At 36.4% G+C, this 18,410-nt stretch overlaps 1 protein-coding gene across 1 annotated transcript in view; it reads left to right on the top strand.

Annotated features, from left to right (window-relative positions):
* The window catches only part of LOC306877452 (voltage-gated inwardly rectifying potassium channel KCNH7-like), a gene marked incomplete at both ends in the record, with an annotated part of 93,322 nt that overhangs the window by 26,778 nt on the left and 48,134 nt on the right, over positions 1-18,410 (top strand). Inside the window, 2 exons of the mRNA XM_079429221.1 lie at positions 2,539-2,694; positions 13,931-14,365. Coding sequence (XP_079285347.1) covers positions 2,539-2,694; positions 13,931-14,365 — 591 coding nt within the window. The remainder of the gene's footprint in view (positions 1-2,538; positions 2,695-13,930; positions 14,366-18,410) is intronic.

Below are 18,410 nucleotides of genomic sequence, written 5' to 3' on the forward strand. Positions count from 1 at the left end.
TTGTGATTGCATCTTCTCATTGACAGGCCGTGATGTTCTTCATGTTCAGAGGATTTTCCGAGCGCTTCTTCTCCGCACACTCATTAGATTATACTGAACATGTAGATTAAATTACATTTGAGCAGAGTCGCCGCAGAATATTCCACACCTCATTTGATCCATTTTTCTTGCCGGTGTTGTGTTAGGAGTATTAATGATACCTGCTGGAGCTGGAGACGTTGATGTACTGCTCAGAATGCGGGAAATGCTTAGTCCAGCATGTTCAAGACGATCCCCAGACAATCCCCTGCTTGTGTGCTATGAGCTTCAGCGCTGATGTGTTTGAGTCGTGCTGGCTCTGACTGACACCACCAGCACGGTCTGAAAGATACAGTAAAGATACAGACAGTAAAGACGTTTGCACGGTTGCAAAAGATTTTCATTTCAAATAAATGCTTTTCTTTTGAGCTTTCTATTCATAAGTCCTGAAACAAAATGCATCACTGTTTCCACAAAAAATATGAATCAGCATAACACTTTTCAACACTGATAATAAGAAATGTTTGTTTAGCACCAAATCAGCATATTAGAATGATTTCTGAAGGATCATGTGACACTGATGTGTGTTTTTAAGACATCATGTCAAGTTCAACCATTCAGCGTCTCCACCAGCATCCAGGACCGATACTATCTGTATATTATGTCAGTCACAATCTTTCATACAAACACCCAAACATTTTAATAATCCTTCAGTGCAGCAGATATGAGGAGCCTAAGCATTTTTGTATCCTTTCATCACTAAAGGGGCTTTGGGAGCAAACCCAATGAGCAGATGATAAGGATGGATTGGACTAAAAAAGAGAAAAGATAAGAGGAGAACATTGGCGTCCATGTGGACAGATTCATTGTGCCGCAGTGCCTGTCACAGGCTGCTAAGTCCCACCGCTGCAGCTGAACAGGGCTAAGCCTGCAGAGAGAAGCACAGGCTGTGACCTCTGACCTCTGACCTCTGGGTCTGATTCAGCGCATTTATCCGTGATCACACCCTCCAGCTCAGGACAGGGGCCGCCGTCTCTTTCTCTCTCTTCATGTTGTTTGTCTCTTGGAGGCTGTTGGAGCTGGAGAGGGTTTTTCGGTAATGCAGCATCTGTATCAGACAGCAGATGAAAGCTGCCATCACCTCTTCATTCCTTCAATCACACCTTCTCCTGCTGCAGAGTGCAAATTAGTTTGTTATGGTTCAGTCCGTCTGCTTTGAACAAGGAGTTCACAAAAAGTGCATTTTCCACAAGTTGATATGATTCTTTAGGGTCTTAATGAAAAGTCTATAACATACTTTGGTTAAAATTCTCAATGTAAGTGTAAAAAAACACCTTTTTACCAGCTCTGTTTTTAGCAAGCCCATGTTGCTTTAAAATGTTTCATTTAAGTGACTAAATAAAAAAAATGCATATAAATTCATAATATTTTAATAAATCCCCAAATAGTATGCAAAAACAGTAATCTCCTAAATACTTATAGATCGTAAATTTTTAATGGTTTTATGGTATTGCCAACCTATTTGACATAACTGAATGTAACAAATAATTAACAAACAGGGAAAACAATAAAAGGCATGACTTATTTCACATCCAGCTATTTATTACACATATTTTATTTTATGACAGTTATTGCATGAACTACTGAACAAATTAACACTCACAGAACCATTATACAATAACTAGTGTAACTTGAAATACTATTGTAATTTTTGTTTAGATTTTAATTTATATATTTTTGTCACGATTCACTGGAGCAGAGAACGAGAAATTCATCAAATAACACAGTCTTTAATAATTCAAACTCATCGAAGCACAGGACACACAGAATGCCGTTCAATACCAGACGCTAAAGACAGGGAAACACAGGGCTTAAGTACAAGAACTAAACGAGGAGTAAACTAGATAATTAATAAAACACAGCTGAATCAAAGGAATATAATGAGAACTAAACCAGAACAGGAAACAGGAAGGACCAAATACGGGCATAAGGGAACACAAGACACAACAAACACAAGCCTGACAATTTTCTTTTTTTCTTTTTCATTTTATTAATTTTTTTTGTTGTTTTTTTCATTTTCGTAAAAAAAGTTATCTAAAAAATAAGAAAGATTTTAATATATGAATAAAAGCTTAAATTTGGATTTAAATCATATAACTTCAGAAAACATATATAATCTCTAAATTTATACATTCCGTCTTCCACAGAGGACAAAAATTGGAGCATGTGGATTTGGAACAACATGAGTGAATAAATAATAACAGAATTATCCCTTTTTGGGCAAACTTCTTTTGGGCGACGCGTTTTATAAAAAGTACCTTCATCCTCTCGATTTGTTTAAAATCTCCAGCCCTCTTCTATTTCCTTCACAACTCTTAGTATGGTCAACGGTGTATCTTCATTATCAAACTAGACGTGGGCCGTGGTCCAGACAGCAGACAAGCGTTGGAAACTCAACCAAATTAAGTGAAACAGAGTTAGGTTCTAGAAATCTAAAATGTCTTCATGTTCCTCCTGTAGGCTCAGACTTCCAGTGCAATACTCACATCATCCCAGTGAAGAACGAGGAAGGAGTTGTGATGATGTTCATCTTGAACTTCGATTACGTTCTAGACGAGGAGAGCAGCAACTCCATGGAGAGACTCAACCTCACGCCGCCTGCCAAATCTGAAATCAGTGAGTGCAAACTGGATTCATTATTATTATTTTTATATATTTGTATATATGTACTGTATGCATGTATTGATTGATTGATTGCAATGTCAGATTGGTTTCTTACACAGATTTTTTCCCACTATCTGCTCCTTCTGTAAATATTTATGCCATCTGTTTCCTCAATAGGCATGTTTAAAAATCCTTTAATCAAGAGTTTTAAACCATGATCCAAACCAGCCCTGAAACTTTGATTTGAAGGGGAAAAAAGTATTAAAAAAGATTAAAGTAAAAAATAAAAAAAGATGCAAAACCAAGTATAACATCTATTTTGAGTGAATTAACTACTGATCCCATAATGCATTGTGGAGGTTACAATAATAATAAAAAAAAAGATAATATAATAACTCTTTGAATTTTTTTATGTCATCTATTTAACCAATTGTTATGCAAAAAAAATAAGAGATTTTAACAACCACTGTTATATTATGTGTGTAAATAATCTGCAGTAATTTATCTGTCGATCTCTGATTGACTAAACTGAAGTCAGGCAGGAATCACTTTGTAACTTACAGCAGAGCTGATTCCTAGTGACTCCTTCACAACCCCACCTCTGCTGTGCTAAACCAGCCATTCTAATCAGTCGTGTTCAACAGGAAGTGCTTTAACTGGCCAGCGCAGCAAGGCGTTCCTCAGCAGAGCGTGCTAATTAGACAGGAGCTTCTCGCTGAGACTGCTCAGATTCAGGTGGGACGCTGGCTTCTCACATGAGGGACGCTTTCAGAACTGGCTTCATATCAAGGCTTGAACACACTCACCAGCAGGTGCAGATTGGCTTTTTTCTGGCCTGCACAACAATCCAGTATGCTCTCCTTTTTGTCATCACCTCTTTTTGGCACCTTCGGTGACCTGATTGGCACATACAGGGACCAATCACAGTTAGCTGTGTTTTTTCATGCTGTTTAGGAGCTGGTCAACATACACAAAAAATATAGCATGTCAGAATTTCTTCATAAACAGAAGAAATTAGTGTTGAGCAAACTGTCTGATCATAATTACTGTCCAGAACATTTCACAAACAGAAAAAGCAGACTGCATCATTCTGTTCACGGATATCTAGTTTGATGTCAGTTAAGACATTTACATTTATGCATTCAGCGGACGCTTTTATCCAAAGCGACTTACAATTCAAGTTACAGTTTCTACATTTTAGCAGCTCTTGCTTTCCCTGAGAATCGAACCCATGATCTTGGCATTGCTAGCGCCATGCTCTGCTATTTGAGCTACAGGAAAGCTCGAGCCCATGAAAAAAATGTATATTCAGTTTTCTAAATATTACATATAACAGTGCTATTAAATTTTTGCATTTTTTATAATAAAAAAATTATATTTTTTGAGGGGGTTGACTTAATTATAGGTGACTATAAAATACAACATTTTGTCTAAATAAATAAAAATAAATCACTAAAAACTAAAGTCAGTTGTTTTAATTGCTACAAATAAATTTAGGCATCACATTATAATGTGCAGCATGAAAACAAAATTGAAAATATACTTTAAGTATATATATAAATGCCAGTGTTACTTTAATAAGCAGTTAGCAATAAACAATAATAAAATTAAATACATTTTACATCTAATCGTAAAAAAAAAAAAATAAGCATGCACAATTGAACATGGATCAATAAAACCTCTAATATTGGCCAATAACGTAAACTTTGTGGTAACAATAAACTTTGCGTTTTTGTGTGTAACATGCATCAGACGAAAAGTGCACTGTGGCTGATATTAACCAGATCATATAGAGAAAGAGCCTCTGTGAGGATGAGAACGGAAGAGGATGATATTAAGGCATTTATCATCTCCATTGTCTCCATAATGTCCTGTATCTGCGGGCCGGTTTGAGGGCCGCGGGCTGGATGACCATGGCAGCGGTGACGCATCTGTGAGTGTCTGTGAGGCTCGTGTGCTCGTTTACAGCTCTGCAGCTGCTTGGGCCTCAGCGTCTCTGCATCCTCACTTAGCAAACGCGCCCGCCACTCTAGGTGAAGGTTATTTATAGTGGAGAATGTTGCCGAGTGTTTGGAGAGAGAGAGAGAGAGAGAGAGAGAGAGAGAGTGTGTGTGTGTGTGTGTGTGTGTGTGTGTGTGTGTGTGTGTGTGTGTGTGTGTGTGTGTGTGTTTTGCTGCCTCTGGGTGTCATGGAGAGTCTGTGTCAACAAGGACTCACCGCTGAACCCTGATTGTAGGTGTAAAAATGAGACCCAAACCTAGTGAAGCAACACAAACCCAACTGCACTAGAAAGTGTGCATGTGAGTGAGTCAGGACTTAAATACACATACTCATATAGAATGTTTCTGATCATGAAGTACTACACTATTTTCTGTAAATAAATAGAAAAATAATAATAAATTGAAGATTTGCTAAATATTACTGTGCTACACTATACAATATACACAATATAACAGTGCTATTATTTTTTTTTATTTTTTTTTATTTCTAGAATTAAAAAAAAATATATTGTTTTTAACTCGGGATTGGCATTGAAATAAAAATAAATATTGAATGCATTGTTTTAACAGTTGGTTGGCACTGAAAGTAAAATAAATGACAGGTGATTATAAAATACTATACTAAATAAATAAAAAAGTTTTTATTTTAATTTTTTTTTTTAATGCTGAATCCAGGCATCACAGCATCATATGTAGCATTAAAAGAGTATATATATATATAGAGAGAGAGAGAGAGAGAGATGGATATAGCTATAGATATATATAGATAGATATATTCATTTTGAGATTTGCTAAATATTACATTTAACAGTGTTATTAAAGTTGTTCCATTTCTTTTTTTTTTATTAATTGTTTTCATTGAAATGAAAAATTTTAGATGATAAAATACTACACTATTTCTTATAAATTAATTAAAAATGTTACAATTAATTAAGGCATCACAATATTGATGTTACAAAAACAACAAGGCTGGCAATTAATTTTGAGTACTTATACATATATATATTAGAAGAATGAGAAGAATTTGTTGTTCAAATTAGAGACTATGGTCATTTACTTTTATGGTGAGATGCCTGCATTGATCTTTGAATCTATTTGCACTAAGCATCTTAAGTAATCAAACTGGTATCCACATCGCAAATGCAACCAAGACTCATTGCAAATCATCCCAAACCACTCAAAGTGGCATATCAAGACACATTACAGTACGTGCATTGAAACCTGAGTGCAGTAAAAGGCTTGAATGATTGGAAGGAAGATGATTCCTTCATTGCATCGTGTAAAGTGGCTGTCAAAATTACTGTAAAGGAACTGTTTTTCATGTCATTATTTACTCACCCTCGTGTGGTTCTGACCCTCTGTTATCGTCCTCCTGTAAAACGCTAAATGAGATGTTAGACAGAATGTTTGAGCTGCTCAGACAATGAAAAGTGGAGGATTTCATTCAAAAAAGGCAGTAAAAACATCATGACAGTGCACTATATTCCAAGTGATGTGTAATAGCTTTGTATAAGGAACAGCCACAAATTTAAGTCAAGTCTGGTGCAAATTTTTAGTTTTAGTATAGTTTAAGTCATGTGCTGTAGAACTTGATTAAAAAGCACTTAAAAAGCATAAATTGGAAAGCACTAACATTAAAGGTATAGTTCATCCAAAAATGGAAATTTTCTGAATATTTACTCACCCTCAAGTAATCTAAGATGTAGATGAGTTTGTTTCTTCATCAGAACAGATTTGGAGAAATGTAGCATTGCATCAGTGTCTCAGCAATGGATCCTCTGCAGTGAATGGGTGCCGTCAGAATGAGAGTCCAAACAGCTGATAAAGACATCACAATAATCCACAAGTAATCCAGTCCATCAGTTAATGTCTTCTGAAGTGAAAAGCTGTGTGTTTGTAAGAAACAAATTTATCATTAAGGCATTTTGACTATTAACTGTTACTTCCGGCTAAAATACGAGTCCATAATCCATAATAACGCTTCTTCCAGTGAAAATATCTATCCACTGTTGTCTTCTCACATCAAAATCCACCCACATATTTGTTTAGAATTGTTTTGGCTTGTAAACGGTGCTTGATCTGAGCAGATTTTTCTCCTGATTCTTAATGATGCATTTTCACTTCACAAGATGTTAACTGATGGACTGGAGTGGTGTGGATTGCTTGTGGATTATTGTGATGTTTTTATCAGCTGTTTGGACTCTCATTCTGACGGCACCCATTCACTGCAGAGGATCCATTGGTGAGCAAGTGATGGAATGCTACATTTCACCAAATCTGTTCTAATGAAGGAACAAACTCATATAGATCTTGGATGGCCTGAGTAAATATTTAAAAAAAATCCTTTTTGAGTGAACTATTCCTTTAACTGTAGATTTTAACATGCAAAAGAATATACCATCAGATCATATATGCAAACAAATATTTAAAATTCTTTACTACAAGTATGTGCAGAATCCCTTTGACATTCAAATTTAGAATGAAGTGACTTTTGGGGCAAACAAGAAACTAATTATGCATAAACTTGCCAGTATCATAGCAACAAATGGAGGTGCTGGAATCATGGGATGGAATCCCCAGGTTCTAGTGCATTTAGAAATAGAAGCTTTGTCAGTCTGAATATGAATGTCACATTCTTAGACAGCAGAAGTCTATCATTCCTCTGCAATGATTAGAAAACAGAAAATGCAATGTAATTTACATGCTAATGTGCATTAGAATCATGCTAACCAAACAACATATGACCTTAAAATCAAGCAATCTGCATATGCGCTGTGACTGCTGTGCACAAACACACACACACAGACACACACACACACAAACTTGCTGTCATGAATAATTTGTTATGATAGAGCCTTTTGTAATGTTCTGTATATCTGCACTATAATGGAATCAACAGCCAGTGTTTACGCCTGTATTGGCCATTTCGTTTTCTGTTCAAACCAATTTATCTGGATTAAGTCTTAGTAGGAGAAAATGAAAACTAGATATTAAATATGCACTAGCAGCCTAAACCAGTTATGGTATTATATACAATATAAAAGATAATGAATCATCTCAAAATAAAAAGTAAAATGTAAAAAAAAAGTACACACCCACACATACACACAAAATAAGACTTCATTTGATCTCTTATTCCTCCAAGACCTAATAAAAAGAGAAAATAATCAAATCAGAGTTTGGGGCAATATTTTCATTTGTATGTAATACAAGTATAATACATGCACTAAATAATAAAAAACACACAATATAATTAATATTAAAAATACAAGTAAAAATGTAATTATAAAAATGTTTGCTTCAATATATAAGATTTTTTTATTTGATAAAAAATTAGATATCTGTAAAACGAGAATTAGCTTTCAACTACACATGTGCGGCATGCTTATTGTTTAAGTTTTTCATTTAAAGCTGCAGACCGTAAGTTTTGCCTCTTTGTCGCCATCTCTGGTTGAAAACCTGCAATTGCAGCTTTGTGCGGAATTATCTTGCTTGCGTGGGATGTGCTCCGGCACGGCTCCAGCGCGGATGAATCTAATATTTTATTATGAGTATGTGTATCAGTCTATCAGTCACCGCACCGGTGTGGATATTTACTGTACTTACTATACTTCGCAATCACAGATTCTAGCCTACGTCTTGGAATATATGACCCAAATAAGAATTTTCACCATATATTGTCATCTGAACAAGTAAGTAACAAGTCTGCCACGCTTGTTCTGCCCAACTGAGGAAAAAAGCATTACCATAAATCGCGCTACTAATGGTGATTAAATCTAAAGATCGGTTAGCTCATATCACATCAAACCATGCAAATTATTATTATACTTATACTGTTATACTTTATTCTCAAATTATTAATGTTAACAACATCAGCATTGCGTGACTATGAGTATTGTGTATTATGGTGTAGATTTTAATTTCTATACAGTCTAATATCTAATTGTCATACCATTCAAATTTCATATTAAGAAATTCTTAAAAGCAAATTATGCTCCCTTCGAACTGGTTGTCTTTAAAATACAAATCTTGTGTAATCCCAGGCTATCTGTAATCAGAAGCACATTTAAAACTGGAATATAATTGAATTTCATTCACATGTGTTTCATAAACACATAATCCTTTCTGGATTACAAGCCACCATCAAAATGATCAATTTAATTATTCTAGCTGCTGTGAGAAAAGGCTAACGATCCTCCACCTGCAGGATCCTCACATGCGATAGCCTGTTAGCCGGGACAACTTCTTTATGTTTACAGACTTGACGTAATGACGCAGTGCCATGCTCGAATTTTCCCGCGAAAACCTACCCGTACCACTCAAATTAGAAGCATTATAATAAGCTTACCGTTGTGAATCGGTCTAAGGTAAGGCGATAGTTTTGAAGACTGGCTGGTTATGTACTTGCTCAAATATTGATAGATCATTTTTAACCAAAAAAGAAAGTTACGGACTGCAGCTTTAATAAACAAATGATTATAAATAAAACCTTGTGCATGATTTGTAAGATCTCCCCCAGGGCCTCATGAACCAATAATGAGTCAATGATGAATGATTTTTATTTATTTTTATTTTTGGGGGGTAAACTAGTTATTGAAATTATTTAACTTCAACTCTCCTATTTTTCTGACAGCCAAATGGTGTAAAATTGTCCAGGCAGCATTTCTGTGTTCTAGATGGCTAGTGTTTCCAGCACTGGAGTGCAGACTGACAGAGAGAGATTTTGTGCAGAGAACATGATTGAGTATTAAAGTCTGACAGTCACAGGAAGAAAAGGAAATGACCAGATCTTTAGATGTGCAGTCGTTGGTGTAGAGGGAAAAGAGCAGTGGGGAGAGAACGCAGCCCTGAGGAGCTCCAGTGCTGATCGTATGGGTGCTGGATGTGTATTTTCCCAGCCTGACTAGCTACTGCCTGTCTGTCAGTTTAATATCTTATTATGCTCAATTAACCTCCTGCCTCTGACTGACATTCTCGCCGTCAACATCACTCATCTCAGACGTCAGGAATCACAAAGCTTGACGTTTGACTTTTCTGTGGCATGGAAGTGATGTGTCCTCTTGTTCTTCCTGAGAGAGTCTAAAGTGCTGGACAGCAGTAATGTGTGCAAACACACAGCAGAATCACCGCTCAGAGTTCACACTCTCATTCACCAGATCATCTTCATCTGTGTCAGGAGCTTGCAGAAAGTCATCCGAGTGCAACACAAGTGTGTTTAAGCTCTTAGATATGAATGAGTGCCATTTTTCATTGCATCATCAAAATAAACAATCAGAAATTCTGTTTTGCATAAAGAACATAAAACCTATTTGGGACCAATACGACACTGTGGTATTATATGCATACCAATTTTTGCCCCAAAATTCTCATTATTGTAATCTGAACATTGCATAATTGAGGTTTTTTTTTTTTTTTTTAGTTATTCTTGTGAATCCATTACTGTAATGCAGTCAACATGATTATTATTATTACAGATAACTAAAAAATAAAACCTATTAGAGCATGTGTGTTAATAGAAATACAGCTGTAATAAAATATAAATATTAGATGAAAAATTTAACTATACAAATTAAAAAAGGTTGCCTTAACAACTAACTGAATTGTTCACACACTGAAATTACTATAAGTAAAAACTAAAACTGAAATAAATAGTAATATTAAAAAATCATTAAAAATAAGAAATACAATTCTAATTAAAATGAAAACTGAAAATATAAAAGCTCATTCAAAAAATTAATAAAAACTACAATAGCAAATAAATAATACTAAAACGACACTGATCTAGTTCTACATGTCATCTGAAGTAATAAACAACTCATATCTCCTTGTTGTCCATGTTGATGAAAGTGGAGTCTTATTTAATGACACACATGCATTCTGTAATAATAAGCATATCTCTTGAGTAAGTAGAAGTAATAGTAATATTTTTATATATATTATACTATACTAGATTCTGTTGTTTCTTCTATTTTAACCTCAAAACAGATAAAGGCGTAAAAATAATACAATATAAAATTTGTCCATGTTGATATTAACTAAAACTATTTAAAGCAGAAATAATATGCAATATAAAATGTTAAATTAAAAGAAGTTGAAATGAGAACTAACTGAAATAATAAAAAAAAAATAATTGGAGCTATAAAGAAATATTACAAAAAAATAAAATAAAATGACAAAAAATATGATAAGCAGAAACAATGTTTAGTAAGCACAACCAATAAGCATCCATTTAATAATAAAACACAATACAATAAATGTAATTCAGGAGGATGTTATATTGCATGATTCTGCTTCTTCTTCCATTTTAACCTCTACACAGATAATGTGCATAAAAATAAGTAGTAGTAATAATAATAATAATAATTATTATTATTATTATTATAGGTTGCAATGTTATTGAATTGTATTGTATTCAGTAACTAAAATAAAGCTGAAATAGAATACATTAAAAAATGTTTGCATTGGTAACTAACTAAAACAAATTGAAGTACTAAAATTATTAAAAACCAAGAAAAAAGGTGTGAAATATCAGTCTTTGTAAGCACAAACAATAATAGCATAATTCAGATAATAATGACAGATAAATATAATTAAGGAGGATTATATTCTGTTTCTTCTTCCGTTGTAACCTCTAAACAGCCGTTGTATAACTGTGAAACGCACACACACCCCTGATGTTTGCGGGAGCGCTGTAGGGGGCATCGTGTGTGTTTGTGACGGCAGACGGGCAGCGGGCGGCAGTGACAGGACCTGAAGAGCCGCTGAGTGAGGAATCCTCATATTCCCAAACACTGGCTCACTTACAACCCTCCATTGTGATTGAGCGTCCCAAGCAGCCCTCCTGAGGAGTGTTTACAGTCCTGCACACAACACTGAGACCAGCGGGTTAAACACCTGCTCCTCTTTAAGCACGCTATAATTTAGCGAGCGAGTCGTTCGGGTCATTCTGTCTTCTCTGCACACCTGCGTACTGTAATGTCTCAATAATCAGCTGTTAAAGGTCTTCAGATAATTAGCTGCAGGTGTTTGAGCACAGGTTTTGTAAGTTGTTCGAAAAGTAAAATGGGAGAGAAAAACTCTGCATTAAAGGTGCAGTGATACTAGACTTTAAGCATGTAGATACATACTAGAGATACACTGATATTTTAACTCATATTCACACAAATGAATGTGCTATTTTAATTCTGCATCTGCCATTGAAATCTCTGAAGAATAACACCAAAGAAGAAGAATATTTGTAGCTTAAAAATAAAAATAAATATAAAATTTGTGATCATTTAGATAGCTAAAACACTTTGCGTGGATAAATATATAATGGCATAAACACTAATAATGTGTTACAGTGTTGTTATTGTAAATTAAAATAATTTAAATAAAACCTGTAAATTCAAATATAAATATTAAATGTTAAACTTAAACATGTTGCTTTGGCAACTAACTGAAATAAATTTAAATCAGTTTAAGCTGAAGTACTAAAACTAATAAAAATGAGAACTAATATAGAAAAATAAAACAAACTACAATGAAAATGAAATTAAAACAAATCATACAAATTAAAGCTAATTTAAAATATTAATAAACATTCACTGTCAAGTATTTGTACTGTATAGCATTTGTAGCTTTAAAATTATTTAAAAATATAATAAAATAACTGTGTGATAATTTAGACACCTAAACAACTGATCAATAGATGATATTATCAACTTTGATTTGATGATAGATAGATAGATAGATAGATAGATAGATAGATAGATAGATAGATAGATAGATAGATAGATAGATAGATAGATAGATAGATAGATAGATAGATAGATAGATAGATAGATAGATAGATAGATAGATAGATAGATAGATAGATAGATAGATGTGTTCTGTTCTCTGGTGAGTGCATGAATGAAAGTGAAGTCCAGCGTCATTCATGAGATTCCAGCCAAACTAGTCTGGTAGCTTTCTCTTGAAGTCGACCTTATTTATTAGAAAGTGTGTACTGCAATTTAGTCTTCAAAGTGCTGATGCACTGGAGAAGAAATACTGAAATCCACAGGGAAACGCTGGATTTGTTTGATCACATCCTGTTTTAAACAAAAAAACACATTGAGGAGCTGCTAATTAAAGCAGTGGTGATCTGTGTCCGTGCTGAGGGATGAATTCAGACCAAAGGCCGGTGGGATAATTAAAGGCACGGCTGAACAAATGAGCCATATGTCAGACTGTTGTTATCCTGGGGGAGATGCATTGTGGGAATGAATGTTGACCGCTCAAGTTGCACGTCTGCTGAATGCGCTTGTTCTTATAATAACACTGCCAGCGGTGCTGCCAACTCATTTCAGTGTATTCAGTAGCCACTTCTGAAATATGATAAAACAGCCATTCTTCATTCGGGGAGAGTCAACCTTGATAATCTCGCTGAAGGAAAATCTAAAAAATTATAATAGTAATAAATTATTAAATCATTTTCTGTATATATATCTATATTTTCTGTATTTTGTGTATATTTTGACTCTCCCCACTGTCAAAGTATTAAAAAATGTATATTAATGATAATATATTGTATAGTAATAATAAAATAAAATAATAAAGAAATTGAGAAATACTTGAAGGCTGTTGTAATTTAATTTGTTAATATTTACATGAATATTTATCTTTAAATAAAAGGAGTGTGTTTAACAGCATATTAACAACAGCCTTAATAAATAAAATTAAATAAAATCCTACAAGTATTTCTCAATTTCTCATTCTCATAAAAAATGTAATTTAATAAATTAAATTAAAACAGCCTTAAAGTATTTCTCAATTTCTTATAAAATAAAATAAACAATGAAATAAAATTTAATTAAATTGGGAAATTGAGAAATACTTGAAGGCTGTTTTAATTTAATTTGATATAAAATAAAATAAAGAATAAAAACATCCTTCAAGTATTTCTCAGTGTCTCATAAATACAGTAAAATTAAAATAAAATAAAGTAAAACAAAAAATAAAAATATTAAACAAAAGTTAGAAAAAAAAAAAACTTGGACACTGAGAAATACTTGAAGGCTGTTTTAATTAAATTTGTTTATAACAGCATATTAGTTATAATTGCAGCCCTAATAAAATAATAAATTAAATTAAATAACAGCATTCAAGTGTTTTCAATTATACATTTTATATATAATTAACAAAAAAATAACCCAAAAACTCTGTGAGAGTTTCTGTTTCTATAATAAAAATAAATAATAATAATAATTTTTTTGAAATACCTCCAGGAAAAGGAAGATTCTTCCGCTTCCGTCTGCCAGGCTTGACGCTGTTGGGCACCAGCAAGCAGTCTCTCCCGCAGGATGATCCAGACTCAGTGATGGTGAACTCACCCAGGGCCAGTGACGACTCTGTGGCCGTGATGGATGTCCGATCGCCCACCAAGGACGGTTCGAGTCCAGCGGATGCCAACGACACGCGGGCGCTCATCAGCTCCAGCCCTCACTCGTCCCCGGTCAGCGCGTCCGTACCCCTCGACCACTCGTCACCCAAGCTACCCTGGGACCGGCCCAGTCCGTCTCAAGCGCAGTCCAGCACCTGCCTGGCCCAGTCCATCTCCAGAGACAGCATGTGCAGCAGGAGACGGGCCTCCTCCGTTCACGACATCGAAGGACTGAGCTCCAACTCCAAACGCCTGTTTACAGACAGACACGCAAGTGAAGGTGAGGACTAAAACTTACTTTATATTATATTATAATAATTTTCATATATTAAAATACAATTTATTCCTGTGAAAATAAAATAATAATAATGTTATTTTTTGGTTAAATAGTTTTTAAATGTTAAATATTAAAAATATATAAATATTATAAGTTATAATATTATAATTTTTTCTTCTATTTCTCGTTTAAAAGAATAATGTTATACATAATATAAAAGTTGCTTAAATTAATATAAAAAATATTATTTATAATATAATGTATTAGGATGTTGTTTAAAATAAAAGGAGTATGTTTAACAGCATATTAGTCATAATAGTAGCCCTAATAATTTCTGATAAATAAAATAAATAGTGCTGTCAAACAATTAATCGTGATTAATCGCATCCAAAATAAAAGTTTTTATTTACATAATATATCTGTGTTTACGGTGTATATTTACTATGTACATATAAATACACACACATACAGTATATATTTTGAAAATATTTATATGTATTTACATGTAAATATTTATATTCATATAATTTATATTACATATAAATATATTTAATATATAAATGTAAAATTTTAAATATATACAAGCATGGGTGTGTATTTATATATACTGTACATAATAAATATACACATTACACACAAATACACACAAATACTATGTAATCAAAAACTTTTATTTTGGATGCAATTAATCGTGATTAATCATTTGACAGCACTAAAAATTAAATTAAATAAAATTTTACTTTACTTTTACTTGTTACTTGAAAATACTTGAAGGCTCTTATAATTATAATTTTTTTCTTTATTTGTAATATAATCTGTAATACTGTTCTTTTACAGATTAAAAGAGGAAAAAAATACCACAATTTAAGATTGTTGTGGTGTAAGATATAATACAATATGAGGTTTTCCTGAGTCATATCTGGCTATTATGCAAATTTTAAACTGAATGAATATGAAATGGTTCTGTAATTTGAGGATCTCTGAAGCCGTTTTCTTTACGCTGATTTAAACCTTGTTTGAATTATGAAGTGCATTTAAGCTGTGCAATTGATTAACTCAACCGTCATAATGCGCATTAGTTAGTGCACGATTAATGTAGACAGGAATGTGTAATTTTCCAGTGTAGTGATTTCATTGCTTTTATTGATGAATGATGATCACATCTAACAGCAAGAAATGACAATTATAATGGCATCATAATGGAGTCATTCTAAAGGACCAAAATATGAAATTATCCACTGCTGGCACTCATCAGCTTTAAAGGTGCCATAGAATGGGAAACTGTATTTATCTTGGCATAGTTGAATAATAAGAGTTCTGTATATGGAAATGTCATACCGTGAGCCTCAAACACCATTGTTTCCTCCGTCTTAAATCTCATGAATAAAAAGACCACTGAAAAATAGGCGAATCAGAACATAACACTGACTGTGACGTTACAGTTGGGATCACTAATAGTTATGCCCCCAACATTTGCATATAGTCACCCATGTTCTAGGCCAGCCGCCAGCCGACCCATCAGAAGTTCTGCAGGTATTGTGAAAAAACAAGCGAGGACAATGGTGAAAATGGCAGATCATGGAAATAAATGTTATGTTCCAGGCTGTGCAGGGGATGTGAAGTGCAGGGATGGGTTGGTGTCTGTATTCAGAAAGGTACAGAAAACAAATAATGCATTCTAATAAAAGGGACATGGTTACACTCTAAAAAAATTGTGTTGTATAGCACTAAAAGTGGTTCTTTGGCCCGTAATCATAGGGGAACCGCTTTTAGTGCTGTATAGCACCAAATCTTGGTGCTTCAGTGGTTCTTCACGGGTTCTTTGGCATGACTCAGGGGCTATATAGCACGGCTACCATATACAGAACCTGTTAAGCTCCTGTATAGTTCTTCAGTGTTTTTTTGGGGTGATTTAAGGTGCTATATAGCACCACTGCCGTACAAAAAACCTGTTAAGCCCCTTAAAAGTTCTTTACGAGCCAAAGAACCACTGTTGGTACTGTTTAGCACCATTTTGTTGAAGAAATACAATACAATATGGCACCTCTTATGGTTCTACATAGCACCATTTGACAAATGTGTTGTAAAACACCTTTAAATATATGGTGCTATATAGCACCAAAAGTGGTTCCCCGTCACAACCTCAGGCATGCAGATGTTGACAAGCAAGCGCGTGACAGACAAATGCCCTGCAAAGGTTGCAACCTTCCCATCGCCCCAGCGCAAATTTGCTGACCTTGGTACCCGCAGGGACCAGTGGTGAGTACATCACTGCTGGAGACAGCCAAGCCGCTGTTCCTTTCCCCACAGAGTCTGGAAGGGATTTCGACCTTCAGTGAAAGATTGCTTCAATTCTTTCCTATTTGTTGTTACAGCTTGACAGTAACAATAGGGAAGCAAGCCTTCCGAAGAAGGGCGCTACGGAGGCCACATCCTGCCCATAGGGAGGTAACACGTAGAGACACTGGTATGGACTGACCCAGGCCTGGGGCAGTACTACATATGGAATGGGACTCTGAGGCAGGTCCTACCTAGGAGTAGGGAGGAGAGCTGCCAGCAGAGCCAGACAGAATGTTCTGTCAAGGGGAAGACACGGGTTTACCAAGGGGGAAACCTTACCGTGGAAGAATACACATATGGGATTACCCGTAGGGAATTAAGCCATATGGACACCTAGCGCAGTACAGAGGCTGACCGGAGACCCGGGCAAGCTAACACCAATACTGGGCCTGGCATCAGACTGTCCAGACCCCCGAGGCTGCCTGCCGGTTGCATGTAGCGCCCCATCCCGTGCTGGAGGCATCTGTTGTGACAACAACATGCCGGGACACTTGTTCTAAGGGCACCCCGGCAAGGTCCGTCCAGGCGCTGAAAGAGCGGCGACACGATTGCGTGATTGTCACACGATGTGTACCGCGGCGCCATGCCCATCTCGGGACTCGTGAGTGTAACCAGTGCTGAAGTGATCTCATATTAAGCAACCCGAGCGGCGAGACTGCAGCTGCAGATGCCATATGCCCCAGGAGCCTCTGAAACTGTTTCAGCGGAACCACTGTCCTGTCTCTGAAGGAACTCAGGCAGTTCAGCACTGATTGGGCGCCCATACCGGGGCAAGGGCGCCCTCTGCAACCTTCGTGAAGACACGGGGGGACAGGGATAGCCTGACGGGGAGGACCCTGTGCTGCCATGCCCGCCCCTCGAACACGAACCGTAAGAACAGTCTGTGGATCGAGACATGAAAGTAACCGTCCTTCAGGTCGATCGCTGCAAACGAATCCCGGGACTGGATGCACTTGATAATGCGCTTCTGCGTCAACATCTTGAATGGGAGGTTGTGCAGGGCCCAATTCAAGACTCGCAGATCCAGGATTGGTCGAAGGCCACCGCCTTCAATGAAGTAAGGGCTGTAAAACCCCTGCCTCATCTCGGCTGGAGGGACCGGCTCGATTGTATCCTTTGCCAGGAGGCCAGCAATCTCCTTGCGCAAGACATGTGCGTCTCAGACTGCCACCGAAGCAAGATAGGTCGCGGGCTATCTGAGCCAGAGATGGCGCTCTTGGGCCACGAGAGTGGACATCGCCTTCCCGAGGGACCACGCCGTGACTTTTGTCACCCGGAGGGCAAAGTCAGTCGCTGTGCGCAGCTCCTGCATCAACCCCGGGTCGGTACTACCCTTGTGCATTTGTTTTAGAGCCTTGGCTTGGTGTACCTGCAGGATAGCCCCGCCGAACCTTTATCCTGGGAGGACGAAAGCCCATCCCCCGAAGCTGCAATCGACATCTGATCCTCGGGTGGCGCACTGAATGAAATGCTGGCAGCCCCGTGGGATGAACCAGCGAGATCACTCAGGAACTGGATGGTTCGATCGCTGCGTGAGGAGTAAGAGGTCCGTGGGGACGTTCCCGGCGGAGAAGCTCTTACTATCACCCTCAGATCTCCCAGAGTGCCAGCCGGCAGTCCTCTGCTCGAGCCAGAGAGACCGGAACGGGTGGCGGCAGAGGGTGGCAATCTTTTCAGAAAAGAAAGGCGAGATCGCAGCGCCGTCATG

Source organism: Barbus barbus (genome assembly GCF_936440315.1).
Source record: "Barbus barbus genome assembly, chromosome: 11".
Lineage (NCBI taxonomy): Eukaryota > Metazoa > Chordata > Actinopteri > Cypriniformes > Cyprinidae > Barbus > Barbus barbus.